The 21,097-nt window shown below is 32.3% G+C and overlaps 1 protein-coding gene across 1 annotated transcript; it reads left to right on the top strand.

Moving 5' to 3' along the window:
* Positions 1-4,099: 4,099 nt before the first annotated feature.
* On the top strand, positions 4,100-4,821 carry LOC145939554 (peritrophin-1-like). The gene is made up of 2 exons (XM_083043957.1): positions 4,100-4,231; positions 4,473-4,821. The coding sequence occupies exons 1-2, from the start codon at positions 4,225-4,227 to the stop codon at positions 4,730-4,732; spliced, it is 267 nt and encodes an 88-aa protein (XP_082900083.1). The 5' UTR covers positions 4,100-4,224; the 3' UTR covers positions 4,733-4,821.
* The last annotated feature ends 16,276 nt before the right edge of the window (positions 4,822-21,097 follow it).

The following is a 21,097-nucleotide window of genomic DNA, read 5'->3' as shown; positions in this document are numbered from 1 at the left end:
TCTTCATAAATATCAGATGACCACAGAGAAACTCCTTTACTAACTCTTTTACTGAATCAGATATCCATACTCTTTTCCATCGTCTCTTTGATCTTCAAAACAAAAATTATTCGAAGAATGGGAAATCTGATACTGATTTTAATAATACTTGATTGTTTTCAGAATTAAAAAGAATCTTCTTCTAAATATTAAGAATCAAAATAATTACTTATACATATATTGCAATTGTAATAGTAATAATTATAGTAAAAATTAGGGATTTGATTGTAAAGTTTCATAAACATATACATTTTATAGGAATTTATCTCGCCTTTCTGCACAATTTTTGCTTCCTCTTTTTTAAAAAATGTAATATTTTGAGAAGATTAAAACTTTTATGTTGTATAAAATATAACATATGTTTCATGAATGGCATTTTTTTCGGATACTACATAAGACACGTTTAATAATTTCGCTCTTTGTACAGTGGAAATAAGAACGATGGAGAATACGTATGTAATAAATCCGTAATAAGCGCAATCGAAACGGTATCGCGTGACCACATGTTACATTCCTCGCGCCAGAAGCAATTGTGTCCGCAACCACTTCTCATAGGCACAAATCTATGACATATTCCCGACTGCTCTCCAATTTGCCTGCCCCATGATTATAAATCACAGCAACAAGTTTCTAACTGTTGTCTAATGCGAATGTCGATATGTACATATCTCCAATTCGGAGCTTCCGTTGATCAATCTTAATTGCTCCTGATTGCTGTGATAAAAGAAACAATTGAGATGTATCCTGTTTGTTGAAATAAAATAAAAATAAAAGAAGAAAGAGATAGAGAGAAAGATAGAAAGCTTCTGATAAAATTTATTATGTGTGTATTAATTTAAAATAAAATTTAAAAAATACAACTATATGACGTTTCTTTTTATAAGACAATACACAACTTTTCTCTGAGTACATATACAACAAATAGATATATGTACAAGTCTCAAGAGTGAAATTAGCGATCAACTTGTCATTCGATTAGCTGTTTTCTCTGATTTTCAACTGCGCTGCACTTTTTCTGGCTTTTCACCCCGCATTGTGGCAATTACCGGCATGCCGGTAAACGGCGGAGTCAGCTAAACAAAAGACCGTTAAAGCTATCCTCGATATCCGCATTCTCCGTTTCCGTTCGATCTCGTTTATTTCGTATCAACCTTTTCCATCAGCGTCATCAAGTGTTTCTTTTATATTCGTCTTTTCCTTCCGATCGTCTGATCATCAGAATAAATCGCACAATTATACGATTGTTTTATCCCTACAATAGTACTATTAAAAAGTTGCGATAATCTCAATTGATTTTAAATCTTATCTTAGATAAATTTTTAAACTAATGTCTTTTACTTTGTATGTATAATTATTATTAATAGATAAATTTTAAGATTGCCATTATTATTTCTAGTTTAACGTCTATATGCGATTGATAATACATTCGAATGATAGTATATCTATTGTACGATTATAACCACTGTCCAGAATTCTACGAATTTTCATAAATTTCTCTCATGTAAACATAAAGACAAATGAAGCGTAGAATTTAACGTGCGGATCGATTTAACTGATTCAATCGTAAAAACGAATGCGTGTAGGCACACGAAACAAGAGAGGGAGTTTAGAACTAAAATACCAAATGGACTCGAGGCACTTCAGAGTTAAATGGATCGACCCGTATCGAGGCCATTGCCAAAGTTACACGAGTGCGCTTACGGTCAAAGCATAGCTCGCTTATCTCTTTGGTTATTCAATTATGACAATTTGTTCCGAAGGAGGGAGTATCTATATACGTCCCGCACACACACCGGCACGCTTTGTACCAGCGAAGGCCGTTCCGCGATAAATTGAGCTCTCAAGAAGGTCTGCGATTGCCGTATATATGTGAATCGGTGTGGAAAAGGTGAATGGGCTTGCAGCAGTTCTGATGGCGCTAGAGAAGAAAGGACGACGATGGGTTCTCCCTCCTCTTTCCTCTTCATTCTTTTTTCCCTGCCCTATAATGTACGCACATACACATGCCTGGCCTCGATATGCAAAATCGCTGAATATGGCCGTAAAACGCAGACGGCGTGTACGCCAATATGGTAAGTATGAGAGACCGGGTTCTCTTTCTCTTTCTTTCTTTTTTAGGTGGCCAAACGACAGAAAATAGAAATATTAATGTTTTTACGTTTCATAGTATTTTTAAATTTCCTGATTAGCACACACACATAATAATTTTATGTATTGCAATTTTTTAAATATTAACTTTGTATTGATATCACTATATACTACTTATTTGACTTTATTAGATTGTTGCAATAATCATTGTTTTAATAACAACAAACTAACACAAAATTAAAAAATAAAATATCTTTGCATATGTCGAATTGTCTTTACTACTCTGGTAGCTATTTAACATTTTAACACGTTTTAAGAAAAAGAACATTTTTCCGTTCGTAAAATGTACAATCATTTTCAAACAATTGTGTCTCTGTGTGTTGGTTGAAATGTCTCATTTCCTAAAGTGAACCCAATTTCCGCACAGTTTCAAACAATCGGGAATAAGACATGAATGAGATCGTGATTTGCAAATGATTGAATTCAAATTATGGACCTCTTGATGAAGTGCTAGAACGGATTCGTCTTTTCCTTCTCTTCTAGGAAAATATTTCTTTTTCTTTATTTTTACTAAGATGTAATTATATTAAACTTCGAAGTAATATGGAAAAAAATTATAAATTTAAATTAAATTTATATTAAAATATATTAAAATATATTAAAATTTTTAATTTATATTATTATAATTAAAACTAAAAGTTGCCTTTTTAAATCACAATGTTCAATTTAAAGTAACGTTTTCATACTACGATATGTAGCAATGTATTGTATCATACAAAGCCCGAGAGATTAACATCAACGACGATTGACACAAAAAAAACTGTGTTATAATAATCTTTGAAATAGATTTTATGAAATTAAATTTGCCAGATAGAAATCGCTCTATATAATACGATTAATAAAGCAAATAGTGTGTTGTAATAAAAATTTGATAATGCGATTATGCTCTCTAGTGCACAACGGCAAATTGATATTAGCTCTTGAGATAACGATATCATTCCGAAGTTATAAATACGTACTCAATTTTGGCTTTTAACTCTTTATTTCTTTATCTAATATTTATTTATCTAAATATTTATGCGTAAATATTACTTAAAATAATTTTCCTAATAAAAATATTATTTACATTTTTACAATTTCATTAATATTAAAATTTGTAATTTATATTCCATTCTTTTTATTGTCTGTATTATATTAAATATATCAGAGAGATAAATGTTTTCATATTAAGATTATAAATCAATATGAATTTATGCCGATCAAATACAATTTTCCTATCTTCGCACCTTTCCGCCTTGTCTCTTGAATTCATTTCTACAGTGTCATTTAAAAAAAATCAATATTGTTCTTCACATGGGGTATCTTATTGGTCTTGCCGAAAGCCGCGAGTTTATGAGAAAACGACGGCGTTACCAGAAAGAGAAAGATTCTATACTCGTCTTCGACAGAAACGAAAGTACAGCGATGAGAAGAGAGAGAGACCGAAGCGAACGAGACAGAGGTGGAGGTAGGAGCTAGCCGTTGTGTGAAAGCGTCAGCACACACGTTTGTATGGTAGGTTGCTCGACAATAGGCATTGTGCACCCGCCATAACCAGGAACCGAACGCGACAGCACCACGCCAGCATTGTCCGAGTGTCAGCTAGCATCCTTCTCCTCTCTCACTTCCTCTCACTATCCCTAGCTCACTCGCGTTCATCTTACATTTCGTTCATTTCGTTCATTTCGTTTCACTTTTCATAAATCCTTTCTTTTTGCATTTATTCGCTTTATTATGATCCTCGTCTTCTTAATATCTGGGTCAGTTATGATCTATAACAGTCCAGTGAATATCGACAAAACTGTCTTCGTTCGTGATTATTACGCGAAACATTATACGAATCACAGGCTTATCATGATATTACGCATAACTGATAAGAGTGCGAATATCACAAGAGGACTGGGTCGGTATATAGCGATCTAAATAGATTGATAAAAAGGATCCATTGGTCGGGGGTATATAAAGAGACCCTAGACAATCGAGCACGCAATTTGATTTGATTCGCATCAAAGTAAAGGAAGTGAAATTTTTATTGAAGAACCTTTTTCAAATAGCAAAATGAAAGGTGAGTAATTAAATTTATTGTGCAATTTAATTTTATTGAATGATTATGGAATCAACATTGCTTATTATTGTAAAATACGTCATAATAACGAGTATGTGATGAGAGCATGATTATCTACAATTGAAACTAATTTAATATATTTTCTATCAAACTAAAATTGTGTGTGTTATATCAATCAATTATTATCTTGTTGTTATATTTCTAAAAAATTATTATTTTGCCTCTGTTTAATATATTTTAGCCATGCTCTTCCTTGCACTTGTGGTGTGCTTGTCTGTCTTTTACGCCCAGGCCCAAGAGGTCGAATGCCCAAATAGAGGGCCAAAAGATGGAGAGGAAGCTATTCTCATCCCTCACCCCACAAACTGCCAACACTACTTCGTCTGTGACTATGGACGAGCGATCGTGATGGAGTGTCCTGATGGTTTGCACTTCAATCCCGTAAAACTAGTTTGCGATTTTTCATGGCAAGCTGAATGCACAGTTAATCAACTCATATAATGCGATTAAGTACGATTATATTATTTATAACTTATACATATATATATATATATTTTAATGAATAAATTTATGTTCTTTATTTAAAATTATAGTATTTTGTGTTTCTATTTTATTTTAATTAGTAAATTTTTATTTATAATACTTTATATAATAATATAATTTAAAATACCTTATCAGTAATTGACGTGCGATGTCGATACTGTTTGATTAAGAAAAAAGATATATTGTATATTTCTATATATAATGTGTGTGTGTGTGACAACTGATTAAAAGATTAAATCATTTAATTTTATAATCTGCTCTCATCTCTCTCGTAAAGTAAGATTGCAAGTTATAAGTGAAAACACAACAGACTGTTATATAATAATTATAAATTGATAATTATTTTTATTACTAGAATATAGAACATTTATTCTAGAATATTCATTATTTTTTTATATTTAAATAGTCAACGTTTAAATTTTGATGAATTATCGCAATAATAGTATCGTCTAATTTTATAGCTCGAATATGAAGAATTTTCTTACAGGATATAATATTTATACTTTGAGAAGTGTTTTGACTATGCGTAAACTTGCATGCGTTAATTTGCCTTTATGGGCATAACAGAGAAACTATTTTGGCACATTTCGAAACTGAAGGCGTGTTTGGCATGGAAATATATATCTCATATCAAGTGATGGCGGAGATCTTCCCATTGTGCGAACACTTTGACACAATTTAACAGCAACAATTTAACGGGCTGTTTGTATTGTCAAACTGCCACTGGTGTGCAAGTGCGTTTTACGAGAGATGTAACGGTCGGTAGCGAATAAACTTGGAATAGTAATTGCATGCATATGGATGAGAATGGGGGAAAGGGTTAGGCCGCATGTGGAATTTACTACTTAATTGTTCGCACTTTTCCGGAATTGCTGTACATAGAAAGTCTTTCGCGCACCAACTGTCATTTAGAATAAGTATTTTAAATCAGATTAAAAACCTTTAAAAATTATTCTTTGCATGTACATATATACATATATATAATACGTAAACCATAAATGTACATGTCTCTGTATTAGATTTGCATAACATATTCTTTTCTGCACATATTCCTTTTAAAGCGTGGAGTCTTTTATTTTTATGTTTTATTACAATTTTTTTAAGGGAGTATTAATAACGCAGACATGTAATATTTAGATATATATACATTTTACGTATATTAATATATATTTAAGATTTTTTAATACAAATTTCTATATTAATAGAATATCGATTAAGCCCCAACGTATTATAGAATCCTGAATACTCAGGTTATTGCCATCGTACGTGGAATAGGAAAATGACAAACTGAAAGAAGAACGAAAGCGAGAAGGGATAAGTGGAAAGGGGGAGCACAAGGAAGGATAGTATACGCGAAGGAAAGACCTCATCACAGAAACGGTGACACTTAAATTCCCTATTTCGTTTTGAGCTGAATGCTCCAATGGAGTTTGTCGCCTTCATCTTCTACGCCGTCGTCGCTAGATCGCGGCGTCGCGTTGACGTCGCTCTCCGTCCGTCAGTTAATGTCGTATTCTCCTTGCAAAAAAAGGAGCACGAGAGAAAGAGGCGCGTGAAAAGGAAAGGAAGGAACGAAGCGAGGCGGACAGAGAGAACTGCGGAAGTGAACAGATCGAGACTTCTTATCGGTACGAGTCAGCTACCAGCCGGCTCGCTTACGCGCGCATCTCGTATGTTCCCTTTCATCCCTCGTTTCTCCCCTTCTTGCAGCCTCTCTCACTCTTTCTCGTCGGCAATACCTTTTTCTTCCGTTTTACTTCCGCGCCGGCTTCTCGCTTTACTTCTGTCGTTTCCCACTTTGACACTCGCCGAAATGTATCCGGTCGGTGGGAAGCGCCGTCGACAAGGGCGCTATTAATGGATTCTATTCTGTATCAAATTGGAAATCGATTGGTTGCCGTCGTTGTCATAAGATGTTTCGCGAGATAGGTATGTACCGATGATCGATCCGGGGTACATTTCGACAGTTTCACCGAAGCGAGAGAGAACCTATAATTGCCGAGACATGCTAGTCTTTAATCGTCACGACGAATATAGACGTCTGGATATATACTATTATTAATTCGTCTAAATGCAGTTCTAATTTGGCATTCGGAGGAAAAAATAATAATAATATTACCATGTGTTATAATTGTAAAACTGTTCTTTCATATTCGTTGTTCTATCATATTTCATTAATAAATGGGCATAAAACACAATAGTGTTTTGGTGATTATAAATAATGAAAAAAAGTACTGTGTAATAACAATTTATAATCCTTATAAGAAGCTCACATTTATTCTTCGCACAAAATGTGAATGTTGCTCATAATTACGAGTTTATATTTTAACGTAAGCTGGATCTAATCTTTACTCATTTGCGCTATTCTTCTCTGTTGTTCGGAAAATAAAGGAAATTTGGAATACATAATCCACACAACGTTTAATTTATGCAGCTTGTTTTACCAGGTGGTACATTCTGTCAAGATGTTATGCGCGGCAGGAGGTGAGGATAAATTAATAGCCAGACATTTTTCTAACTAAGGAAGATAGAGAATATAAAAGTGAGGAAGGATAAAACGAAGGAAGAAGAGAAGTATAGTGATTATAAAACGTTCAGATGGCGTGCAAAGAACACAAAGACTTCCCTTACACAAGACGTGCAGTAAGCTTAGGCTTTGCCCGTCAGCAGATTACAATTTTGTTGCGTGTTTCCTTGGACTTGTACATTTGTTATGTGATTTGCTTCTTTATTGAATAGTTTCAAATCACTGACGTCAAATTGTATTTCTCTTTTAATCGTGTCTCTCTCTTTCTCTCCTCACCTCTTTCTTTTTCTTTCTCTCTCTACTTGCGTTATTAAAAATAATTGAATAAAAGTTATGATTAAACAGTAAAAAAATTAAAAATTTTTTTATTAAATAATAAATAGATTAGATTTTCTGTTAAGGTAAAAGTGTCAATGCTTGGATATTCGTATTTTTTTAGTCTTTAAATGCGGATATTTAAACTTTTAGCCATGAACGTATATACGTATATTTAATATACATATATATGTATATACATTTTCTATTAAAAGTTTAGATATCCGTATTTAAAAACCAAAAAAATACGAATGTCCAGATATAGGTGCATGTCCAAGCATTGGTACTTTTATCTTATATACCAGATACAATTTGACATATAATATGAAGTGATCAGTTCTTATTGTTAGAATATTTTGCACAATTAAGTACTTGCATTAATTTAATTGTACTATATGTGTTTTATTCATAGTCTGTACACATAGACTGTACGAAACATAAAGAAGTTAAGAAACAATATTATTAGATGCTTATAAAATAACATATTCTGTATTTTAAAGAAGAAATTTTACGGAGATAGCAAAATATTCTACTTTTTATTCTACGTGATGGTTCCTAGCATGTTTCTTCACAAGTCTTTTTTTTAGATTTGATTGTAAAATGTTTGCGATGTATCGAGATATAGAAAAAAATATCGAATATTCTCATAATAAAAGCTTTTAAAATATATATTCATTCGAGATTATGAGAATTCGATAGCATATTTTTCTTTAACGTGATTAAAATCTTATGAGAAGTAAAGTTATCTTTTTGTTTGTCATATTATAGAATAGGAAAGTAGAGTAGTCGGCCGAAAGGCTGGCAATCGGCCTGCGATGTCCCCGAGGAAATCAAATTATCGATATATGTGAAGCTGATGCGCGCACGTAACGTATATATGACGAAGTGCGAGCTAAGAGCACAGGTGGTCGACTGATATTGGTTTTGCTTTCGGATTTGGCGGACACCCCTTACAACGGTAGACGCAAGCGAGACTCGCCACGAAAGGCAATTACCCCACTAAATATTCACAAGTTCATTACAAGCGGAGTTGGAGGCGCATTCACTCTCTCTCTCTTTTCCCCCCTCGCTTCTGAATCTCTCGTCCTTCACTTCTTGTGTCTTTACCTTCACGTTTCTCTACAGTAGCATTCTCGAAATAGATCCAGTTTTACAGAGCATAGTAGCACATTTTTGCTTACACAAGTAAACTATTGAATTTGATTTGAAGAACTGATGCGCAAAATCTCCTCACCTCTTTCTTCCGCAAATATAAATTTTTCGCTAATTAATTAGAATTTATATGTGGATACGATCACATGATATATATGTATAATATATTACGTTTGTAAAAATATAACTAAATTTTCTTAAAAAATATATTGTTTTATAATTATAAAAATGTTATAATGTATATTTAATACTATTACCATTTATTACGATAAAGCTAATCAAATCATTTTATGGATCTTCGATCGATCGAAGAATTTGTGATCGTGACGCTATAAATTTATAATAATAGACTATGCAAGAATCTAGTTTTACGTAATGAGGCTTTGAATAATATCGTTGAAATTGTATATCTTTTTAATTCAATAGTTTGATACCTTATATCTGATCGCTGTGTCGCGCTATCAGAATATTTCATCGCTGCGGAAAATGATATTGAGAAATTGTAATATAACTCTTTTATTTCAATCAGATAGGGATTAACTTTATATGACTTCAACGTGTATCAAATTTTTATATAACATTCTTTTATATGCAAGCACGGCTGGAAATTTAGAGCTAACGGTAGTAGTTCTCAGCGCGCTGCTCGAACGCGCGCTGTGAGGTTTCCGACAAAAAGCTCATAAAAATTTAATAGATCGTTCGACCCGGCATGCTTTTTATGGCTTATAAATGTTCCGTTTGACCGAAAACAATTTTCTCGGTCCGAAGATCACGGCGTAAACTCGCAACGGCATTGGTCAGTTCGATACATTTTTTAGAAACATTATCTTTAATTTAAAAATTTGTAAGAGCTCAGCATTTATGTATGATTTACGTGCTAATTCTATAATTATTAAAACATAAGCGATACATGTTTAAAACCTAAGCTGGTTTTAATATATCGATTTTCATGAATGATCGTCATTATAACAATATACTAAAATAATATCGAGTAATTTTGCTCATTATTATCAGCACTTAAAATTCGATGACAAATCTAGATTTTAATCAATATTATCTATTATCTTAAATCTTAATGCATATCAATACAGGTTTTACGCATTATATTACACATAATGTTATCACATGCGAAATGTCAAACGTTAAGAATACCGTTGGGAATATGTGACAGATTTATCTAAAATTATTTCACACATATTATATTATACATGTGTGTTTGGTGTAATATGGCATATCATCATATTATATATTTATACAATAAATAATATATTACATAAATTATAGATTATATTATTAAAAACGAATAAATTGTCGTATTGTATATTTTTCTCATATGTTTTATAATTACTTGTTAAATAGTAATTAATATTATTAAACAAAAAGTGATGATGACATCTGTGAGATTGATTTTTGGCATATCGGGATTTACTCGGAATTTTCAAGGGGATCACACGTCAGCTATTCTGCAGGGACTACGATTAAAATTCGATCGGTTATCGTCAGTACGTTGTGCGATATTCCGATTTATGTACGGTGCTGATAACAATCCAGCGTATTATTGAAACTCACACATTAATTGATCGACAGGAATGATATTAGGAATTGATATGTTCTTTAAAGGCAATTATGTCTCTCTCTCTATACAGCATGTATATTATATTTTATCTATGAAATAAAACGTGCGATTAAATTATTTTTGAAAAGTACTGTAAATAATATATGTCAAACTAAAAGTATATATATAATGACTTAAACAAAAATAAAATATTTATTTCCATCATAATATATATATTTTCGGAATTTATACTACTTTGCATTATTATTATTTTGCTACGCATTTTAATATCTACAATATTACAGTAATTTTTTAGATTTTTCATTATTTAATTAACTTTTTCTTCATTAGAATCGCATAATTGTTAAATACAAATAACATGCTTATTATAAAAGTTTCTTTGTATCAATATTATAAATGAGATTAATATTAAACATTTATTTAATATTAATCTTTTTATTTAATATATTTTATGTTTTTCTTCGATATTTAAGAATTAAGTTAGCACTTTAGCATTCAAAAGCTATTTCCACTTTTGCCAACCGCGTGAAATCCGCGTTCATAATCCTATTTCTTTACTTTATGGAGATATTGCGCAGATGCAAAAGGTGAACTAGCTGCGCGAGGGCTATAAAGGAAAAGGCGACGGAGCTCTGTTCTCCCTCCAATTCGATCTGGATTTACGATATTAGTTGCAACAGCACCTGAACCCAGAGCAGCCAACCTTGTTTTAAACCATCTCAGACCGGATCCTTACTCCACACGCACGTTAAATAGGTTTCCTTTATTTATTTCGATGCTATTACATCTTCTACTGTAAACTATTCTCTTGTCGAGTTTGTATTAAAGAAATAGCTTCATTGTATAAACAAAAACTTTATTTATATATTTATATATTTTATTTTATATATTGTAATAAAATGTTATTTTATATAAATTTATATGATAATTGTATAATGTATAATTAATGACATAAACGATATAAATATTATTTAAGTCAATCCTTTTAAAAATTCGTTTCACTTACGATTTGTTGTTCTTTAAATTTTTGATAGTTATGCATTCGCAACAATACAACCACCGATTACGATAAACTAGGTGTGCATTTATATAACACACAAGATCCGTTTCCAATAGGTAAATTTATGTACTATTAGATAGCGAAACCAATATAAATGAGATTTTAAGTATATCTATCGCGCAAGTAGGTGTATATTGCATGTGGATGCGCGTGTCTGCCATCGGCTCTCTTCTCGTTTTTTTTCTTTCTTTAAGCATATTTTCTATTTTCATCGAAAGGAAGACGATAAATAATAGACGCATAAATCTCGTCACGTGGCACGAACGTATTCGATCGACTAAAATGGCAGAGAGCGACCCCGGTATTATTTTCTCAATACGATGAACATTTTAAGGAATTGAACCGCGTATAGGTTTCAGAGAATCTGAACATAAATTAACACCAATGACATATAAAAAGATTCAGATAATAACGATATAATGGATTGATATAATGAGATCTTATTAAACACGTCATAAATTATCTTTACACTGTTAAATAGGTAATTTTGTGCGAATAATATACAAATGTGAAATTTATTTCGCCAATAATTAGAAGCATAGAGGTAATGTGACAACGTTTATCGTACAACCGTGTATTTATATAATAAAAGCGCGAATAAGGGACGCATATCAAAATACATTGCGGAGTAAATCATATCAGAACACTGAATAAATGCATAAATGAGAGAGCGCGGTTAAATGCTGAATAATTCGAGGTAATTTCGAGACGAAAAACTTTCATTTGCGTGAAAAGGCTTTTGGAGTAAGTAAGGGCGGATTGTTGTTAGAAGCTACGGGACTGGTAGCCAAGCCGCTGCGCGCTGGTGTGAATTTCATTAAAAGCAGCGAAGAGGTGGATGGCAAGAGAAAAAGAGAGAGGGAAAGAAAGGAAGAGAGAGAGAGAGAGAGAGAGAGAGAGAGAGAGAGAGAGAGAGAGAGAGAGAGAAAAGATTTGTTCTCGTTCGTGAAGAGAAATGAATGAATTTATAGTTTTTAATATTTGTTCATTGTACTATCTCGATGAAAACGACGGATTCGCATTGGAGAGAGGTGTAAAGCATCCTTGCTTACAACTGCTTATTATTTGAGTTTTTCACTAAAGGCGTCGTTCTTTTTACTAGATGGAAGATTAGTACTTTTATTCCGCCGTAAGCGCTCGACGTAAACGCAAGATGATGCGATTTGATATTGCCGGTAATAAATTTCGACAGCCTCGAGGGAATAATTAAAAGAAACGATGAAAAGTTCTAGGAAAAAAAAAATATATATATCAGATGGCTCGAAAAGAATACTCAATCGTCACTTAATATATTTCATCACTGGACGATACTTTCATCTTTTGTCATGAAGGAGCGACTGCCTTCTTGATCCACACTTTCAATCGTTAATTTTCAATATTAAGTACTTGTTAACAACGCAAAATTTGAAGGATATTGCTGTCGGTCAATGGCTCTCTGCAGTTGGATGGATGATCCGGGCGGTAGAAGTGATGTTGAAGGACGTGATATAGGGTTGGTGTTAAAGGACAAAGAGAGGCGAAAGGCAGCGGGAAATAGGAGACACAGGTTGGTTTTCGAGGACCCGGTAGAACGTTGCGTCGGTACTGTCGATGAATAGAGAGGTAATGAATCGCACCGGACACTAACACGGAAGAGGCGAGGCAATTCTAGACATTTGGCTGGACTCTGCCTAAAAAATGCATGTATAGATACACACACACACACACACACACACACACACACACACACATGTATGTATATGTATATATATATATATATATATATATATATATATATATTCAAAATCTTTCTCCCACTTAACTCACTTGCTATCTATACTGACTTCGTCAGATAATAGATGGATAGGAAACTAACCACAATAATATACAAAAATTACTATAATATTTCTCATCATAGAATAACATTTATATTTAAGGCTATTTCAATATTATGTGTTCAATATTAATGTATACTATAGGAAATGAGTAGCTAAAAACATTAATTATATAAATATCCTTATCTTATGTCCCTCTTCATATTTATTCCTCTCACACTTCGAATTTCTCTTATAATCGGTCTGGTCCTGTCTGTGACAGCTGCGCGCTTGGAAATATAATTTATATGGGATAGAGTTGCTTACGTGATTTATATATGTTTGTCAGGAACATAAGGCCAGTATTAGTCCATTTCTGACGAAGGATTATGGTACAAAATCAAGATTCATTATTAATAAATAGTATATTTTTGATACATTATATTTGTTCATTAATTGAGAATAATGATTTAAAACCGAATATAACTGTTTGTATCAATAAATATCTTTTATTATGTAAATTTTCTCCTAAACTTATCTGCTACAATATATGTAATCTTGTACTCGATTCTTGCTACAATTTCTGTATATATTGTTTTGCATATGTTGTAACATTACTATGTCATATTTTTTCTCTCGCATTTCTAACTGCCAAATTACATTAAAATAAAAAAATAACTAAGCTATTAGAATTAGCAAGGATGGAACTTGATGGATTCACAGCGTTAATCTGTACTCTTATTGTTTTACGAACGCAACCGAAACGTTTTGTTGCTCTCTTTGTAACTATTCTCTCTGCGTTCGGCACTGCTTATCTCGACACGAGGAGCACGATCGATCGAATTCAGGATTACAGGTACGAGGAAAATCACTTTGCAATGAGGTCGATGGAAGAGAAGCGCCTCGAGCAACCTTCCAGAAATAACCGAATCATTTAGATTTCGAGACTCGCCGGAGGATGGGCGTGCTTGCCGGGTTGTTACAGAACCTTCCCGATGGGAAGATGTTGCGTGGATCGACGATAGCAAAGGGATGGGTGATGGAAGAGTAGGGGAGAAAAAACGCCGATACTTTTATCGGTACTGACGATCCTGAAGCACCGACGATTCTGTTCTTCATGGCATTCTTATTTTGATCAAAATATACGAACTTGTGTATCTGTGCATGTGTAAAGTTTTTATTTTTTATTCTGTATTAAAGCTAAATATATTCTAAATTCGAAATAATCATACCTTAAATAATAAAAAATAATAGATACATTTTTTCACAATTAAGAGAATTATATTTTTGTATTATTTATACAAAACTTTATTATATATATTTTTATACGTTTAAATTGTCATTTTTCTAAAAAGAGAATAAAATATTTAAAAAATTAAATAGAATTATTTAGTTAGAATATAATAAGTAAGAAATATATTATTATCAAATTTATGTTTTTCATTATTATATACTATGAGTGTTTCGGAATTATTAAATTTTCGTAAATTATCACGAGTTGTATGGAGTAGTATATTGGTTTGTCACGTGAAATAAATTGCAATTTCTTTTTAAATTAAACTGTATATATAATTTTTTGCTTTATAACCGCAGCAACTATATATGCGTGCTCCTTTTTTTTCAACACGTTCTATCCTATGTGTCGCAGTTTAGAACGATTGTCCGTTTTGCGGTAATCCTCGGTTATGCATTTCATATATCTGTATCGTTACGATATGAAAGCCAATCGCACGTGCCTAATTCCGTGCATAAAAAGCATACGACCGCTTGCAGGCAATTACTCGGTCTCTAATTGGCATATAACGTATCGTGTCGCGTGTATTGTCTTGCGCTGTATATCCAACGTGTATCGAAAACCGTATATGGATAGCTTGTTGCGAGCCATTACTTTGAAATTTAATTGGCGCACGTTGTGGAGCAACGTAGCACATCTTGCTGAACCACATAGAATGCACGATGCGATCAATATTATCAGATAAAGATACCGGTTATGACAGTAATTATTTCTCCTAAAACAGAGCATGCTTTTACATTACGCCAGTGATTTATTATTATTATAGTTGAATCTGATATTATAATAACTGATACTGCACGATTTCACAATTTAGTATTGGTTGTGCAGCTATACATATATGTGCAGAGCGCGCAATTTATATACTTCGAAATATTATTAATTCTACTGATAATGAGTCTGTATCAATCATTATATCGTTGTATTATTTTATTATTATATCATTAATCATTATATCATTATAATCATTTTTTAATAAGGCGTATTATTTTTGTATTATATTTTTTTGAAAAGAAAATATCAAGAAAAATATTTTATGATAATTTTATAAATTCACCATTTTGGTATGCTAATGAAGGGCTTGCTATCAGAATTATTCGGACAAATTTAAAAACAAATCTAGCCTCAAAAGGGATATGCGTGCATTTTCCAAGTAAAAGTCACGTACGTTTTATCTTGCCGCGCCGGCATACATATTTACACACCTAAACGGCGTACCTAAAACGAGGTGAATGACAGGCGTTCTAGCGAGAGACCCATTTTAGATACAGTTCATAATGCGAGCATTTCAAACCACAGCACCACCATTTTTCATTACGCCTTTTTGCTCTTCAGTCTGGGACTATAGTCGGCCAAATATTATGCATGAGCTCGTACCATGTATATACGCAGTAACACGACGTTATAAAAACCCCATAAAAGCCTGTTTCCCGGTAGGTGGTGGGTGGACAGCAGCACCGGCTTCGTATCTGTGGTTTAACCATTATCAGATATTACGTATTTTCATAATATTTTATACCTGTATGTCGTATCGTGTCGTCGCCGACCTGAGTACCCTATGCGAGACCTGCACTACTGATGCAGTTAAAAACATGCATAAAAAATAGCATGAAATTTGTAATACTCTCATTGCACGATGTATTATTATATTATCTACATGACGTATTTTTTGTGTGTGTGTGCATTACATTACAAAATAAATATCTTAAGAATTCACATGCGGAAGGAAAGCTTATATGTAGATACACATTGATACAAAATCTTTATCTTAAAAAAGATTTAATCATATTAAATATTTTGTTCTACCTTTTAAAATTTATTGCTTTCTTCTATATAATATTTGTGTAGCAAACAAAAAATCTACTATATATATGAACGTGTATTTGTTAACTTTAGATTATTATACGTTGAAACAAAAGCGCGCAAGAAGGTTGCAAAGTGATGTAATTCATGCTTTTATCGTTTGCATTACGGAACTCTTAATAGCGCTTTGCTTCGTTTTATCATTAATGTATTAGTTTAGAAAGTGTTTAATAAAATCATAAGAGAAGATATACTTTTTAAAATAAAAAAAATCTTAAAAAAAAAAAATACTATAAAATTTTATTAAAATAATATTTTGTTTGTGTTTTTTATCAAGCACATATTGTATAAGTTTGCGGAAGAAAATATTAATAATTGTATATTATTATTATATTGAAAATAATTATTGATTTTAAACGTATCTTTGGGGAATATATAAAACTTATAATATTTGATGTGTGATTAGTTTTAATATGCAGACATTATCTAGTGTTTCATGATATCTAAATAATTATGAATATGAATATATAACTGCCAATTCATTTGTAAAGACATTAAGGAAAATGTGATGTGCAGTCATATCGAAGAGCGAATCTTTACGAGCGCGATATTCGTCTTGTCTAAATTACAATGTGATATCGCGTAGCGCAATTCGAAACGTATAAGGCATTTCCGTGTACTAGTGATAGTTATCTGAAATGTTTATGACTCTCCTTTTCTATATATGTATATATATGTATATTTTAAGATGATGAGCTATTGCGATGATATGACGATAATCAGTAGTTACTATGATCTTTTTGATAACATAATTATCTCCTGCGGCAATAAAAAAAACACGAACAATCAATTCTCTCAATAGCAAATCTATTTAATCAATTTGCTCGGCAAAGCATTAGTTTCTTATTTATTTTTATCAGAATCGATAATAATATTGTGGGGCACTATTTTATATTGCTCATACAAAATTTATTTATAATTAAAAATGTTAATTATGTTCGTTTATAATTTAAAAATATTTATAAAAGAGAATTGCAATATTTTATATTCTTCTAACAAATTTTTAATTATTTTTAGTTAACTGATTATGTATCTCTTCTATGTATCTTTTCTATGTATCTATTCAATTGTTAAAGATCTTGTCATCTTTATCACTTCGTTCCACATTTCGTATCTTTAGATGCCCGTTTAACACGGAAATGCAAAGGTCTCTGAGTGACGCTTTACGCCAAACAAAGCGATCTGCTTTAAATTCTTGACACGAGAAAAAAAATCCGTGAGGGAGGATAGGTGGACTGTTTTGCTTACGTTCTATAGCGTTCGCCGGCTATAAAAACGAAGGTAGAAGAGAAGATAGAAGTAGGAACGCGAGATCGACGAGATTCTCTAGCTTGAAGCGAGCGCAGGCCGGTGCTTTTGAAGGTGTGAGATAGGTAGTACGTAGTATATGGCATAGAATGGTGGATAGCGCTGGTCCCCGGAGGTTGGGTTAGTCATAAACGACGTAAATCGAAAGAAAAACTGCTAAACGAAAATGCCTGCCCCGGAAGATCGGGCCGGACGATCTAATGGGAAAAATAATGGATTTCCAGTAGTAAAGATCGCCTGGCCAGATCTCGGTCCGTCCGCCCTTGCTGGATCATCTTACCGGCGCGATTTCACTCTTCTCGCACCCAACGGAACGTACGTGCGCGTGTGCACGGAACTGAGGCAAATCGTATAACCGAATGAAATTTTATCTTGCATTCGATCGATGTGCATCGATGATATTGTAGTAAACTCACGATTTTCATCGGTTAGTAAATAAATGCAAACAATTCCTTAAATATTTTTTTTAGATAGATACAAAATCTCATTAAATGTCAGAATGTGGCGAGAGAGTCTATTCTTGAAACAATATTATGAAATTAATATAGTTTTACATGATATTCAAAGATTATTAAAACTCCTTAATCTTTCCCTAATCTTGTTTCATATATTTCTTTATTTTACGATAACATTTAAAAAACATTATGCGTTTAATATAATTGTTGAAAAATTAATTTAGCGGGTATTCACGTAATTACATATACGTAATTTAATTTGTCAATCATATTCTAATTATTATCTGAATGATTTCACGTTTTTAACTCACAAAATGTCATATTAATATACATACAATTTTATAGTTATTAATATTCAACGAGTATATGTAATTTGTACAATCGGAAATATGATAAGAATAGGGATTACCCTATTATCCCTTGTATAGTAGCTTCCTGATCGCTTCCGTGAGAGGAAGTTTCAAATTCAAACATCGTCCAAATTGACCGGACGGATTATCGAAGCTTCCTCCGGGCTAATTGATTGTTTGCAAAATTTTATGCAAGTCTTGCACATAGAAGGAGGATTTACTGTCCATCGACACGCCAACTCCTTCGAGTGCGTTCTATGAAAGAGTACTCGCGGTACCGTACTTTCGAGATGTGCGTGTAATCACATCTATGGAATGGAAAAGAAAAAAAAATTGTGCAGTAGCGACCCGACCGCGCAAAAGTTTTCTTTTCTGTCTAGGAGTCTCTATGGAATGTTACATCGTATGACGTAGTTGGCGTAGAGATATTTTATTCCGAAATTTTCGTGTACTCTAGGCTAGCTTTTTAAGCTTGCGGCTTATGCTCCACAAAACTCCGAATACTCCAACATTTATTTTTTAACGCGATAGCTGCCAGCGTCCTTTTTATTTTATTCATTTTCTACATACATTTTTTAAGACTATTTATAATACTATATTTATAATAATTTAAATTATAGAAAATATTACGACATATCATTTTACATAAATTATGAGAAGTGTAATCACAATATAATAAATTAATACTAACAAATTGCGGCAATTAATTATTACTACTGATACCAAACAGAAATAATAGATATATATATTCCAAATAAATTGTAATAGAATATTCATAATTGGAATAGAATTAGCGATAGAATATTTTGATAAAAAGATAAATTTAAAGAATTGATTATTACTAAATAAAAAATTATACGTACACAAAATTAAATAAAACATCTCATAATGATTATTTATAATCTTTCTTCAGTATACGTTTGCTATAAACTTTTCGTTCACCTCGCGCGCGAGTTTGATTTCGCTGTATCGACGCATAGTTCGCTATACAAAGCGGGGTAATGTAACGCAGGATTTAGGGGAATACAAGAGGGAGAATACAGCGGAATGAGGAGAGGAACCCTGGTAGCGTGCAGTCTATCAGAGATTAGCGGCTCGATCCATTAGGGAGTGATTTAGCTCGACGGTCCCCGAGCACTCTCTGCCACCGTTCAGACAGTGCCATACTAGCCACACTATGCTTCCACGCGTCGCCACACCATCACTATCGACACTAGCACAAATCTCATATATGAAGGTGCATATCCGTGAGATTGTATTGTTGATCGTATATACATATATAACAGCTTAGGCTTTTTCTCATATTATAAAATTTATTTATTAAGAAACATTATTTTTATATTTTATAAATTTCTTTTAAACGGGAAATTTAAAGAAGTATTGCTTTGAACATGGAAACTAACTAGAATATCTAGAAATACGCATACAGTATTTTTCCACACAAAAACAATAAGCCTTTTTGTTATCCATTATTTGTAGTAAAAAAGGTATTAATGACTATAGGCTTGTAAGAATAAGAATAAAATTTAGTACAAAACAGACTGACTAATCGAGGAAATGAATGTGTGTGTTTGTGTGTATGTGTGTGTGTATATATAGAGAGAGAGAGAGAGAGAGACGAAGCTCGGATCCCAAGGGCGCGATATGTCGTGCCTAATTACAATAGCCTATACGCTTCTCTCTATTCAAATACAAATAGTGAAGCTAATGCGCACCATCACACCGAAACACGGATTGCCGGATCGCACCTTACATCGCTCTGTCAATATCTGTCGATATTGCTGGCCGTTAGGAGTCTGGTCGTATCTACTGCTGCCAGAGCGGTCGATTGCTTGCAACAGCAAAACGAATAATAGCTCGCTCCCATTCACGTAGGCTGATTTACACCGATCCCCATTTACAGAGTTTTTTGCAATTTTTTGGTGTTTGAACGTATGGACTTTATCTCGAACATAAATTGATCATAAAGATGAAAAAGAGAAATAATTACTTTGATATGTGTATTATACCTATGTTCTATTCAATAAAGAAATGAAACAGTTTCTCTATTTTATATACCAATTGAAATATATATAATAATAATATATATAAGAAAATATATAGATAATGATTAGTAAAATGTTAAATATACATATATTATATATACATATAATGTCAATATACAGATATGTATTTACATATATATAACATTCTAAAATACAAAATTATTAAGAATTAAAATTATTAAGATTAAAATAATAAATTCAGAAAATATAAAATTTTACATCTGTGACAAAGTATTAACGACATCTGAAAGCAGTCTTGCAAATTTAAAATTGCTATATGTTTTGCATTTTGCAAATATGATATTATACATAAAATTTTGATGTACGCAATGTATGATGTATGTACGTTATTTTAATATACATATACATATAAGTATATATGTATATATATATATATATATATATATATATGTATATAAATATTTCAACAAACATATAAACTCTATGTCATGGGTATTATTTAGCTTGTGAATATTATTGCGAGGGAGAATTTAATTTTAGTCTCATCGTTTAAGTATAAGCGTGTGAACGTAAATATATATGTATGTATATATGTATAACATTTTAGTTAATTATTTTCGTAAACAT

The sequence above is a fragment of the Prenolepis imparis genome, unplaced genomic scaffold (genome assembly GCF_030444845.1).
Source record: "Prenolepis imparis isolate NDT839.2.m4 unplaced genomic scaffold, iyPreImpa1.0 SCAF_1, whole genome shotgun sequence".
In the NCBI taxonomy this organism is placed as follows: Eukaryota; Metazoa; Arthropoda; class Insecta; order Hymenoptera; family Formicidae; genus Prenolepis; species Prenolepis imparis.
Note: the sequence above shows the minus strand (reverse complement) of the source record. Positions and strands in the feature narration are given on the sequence as shown.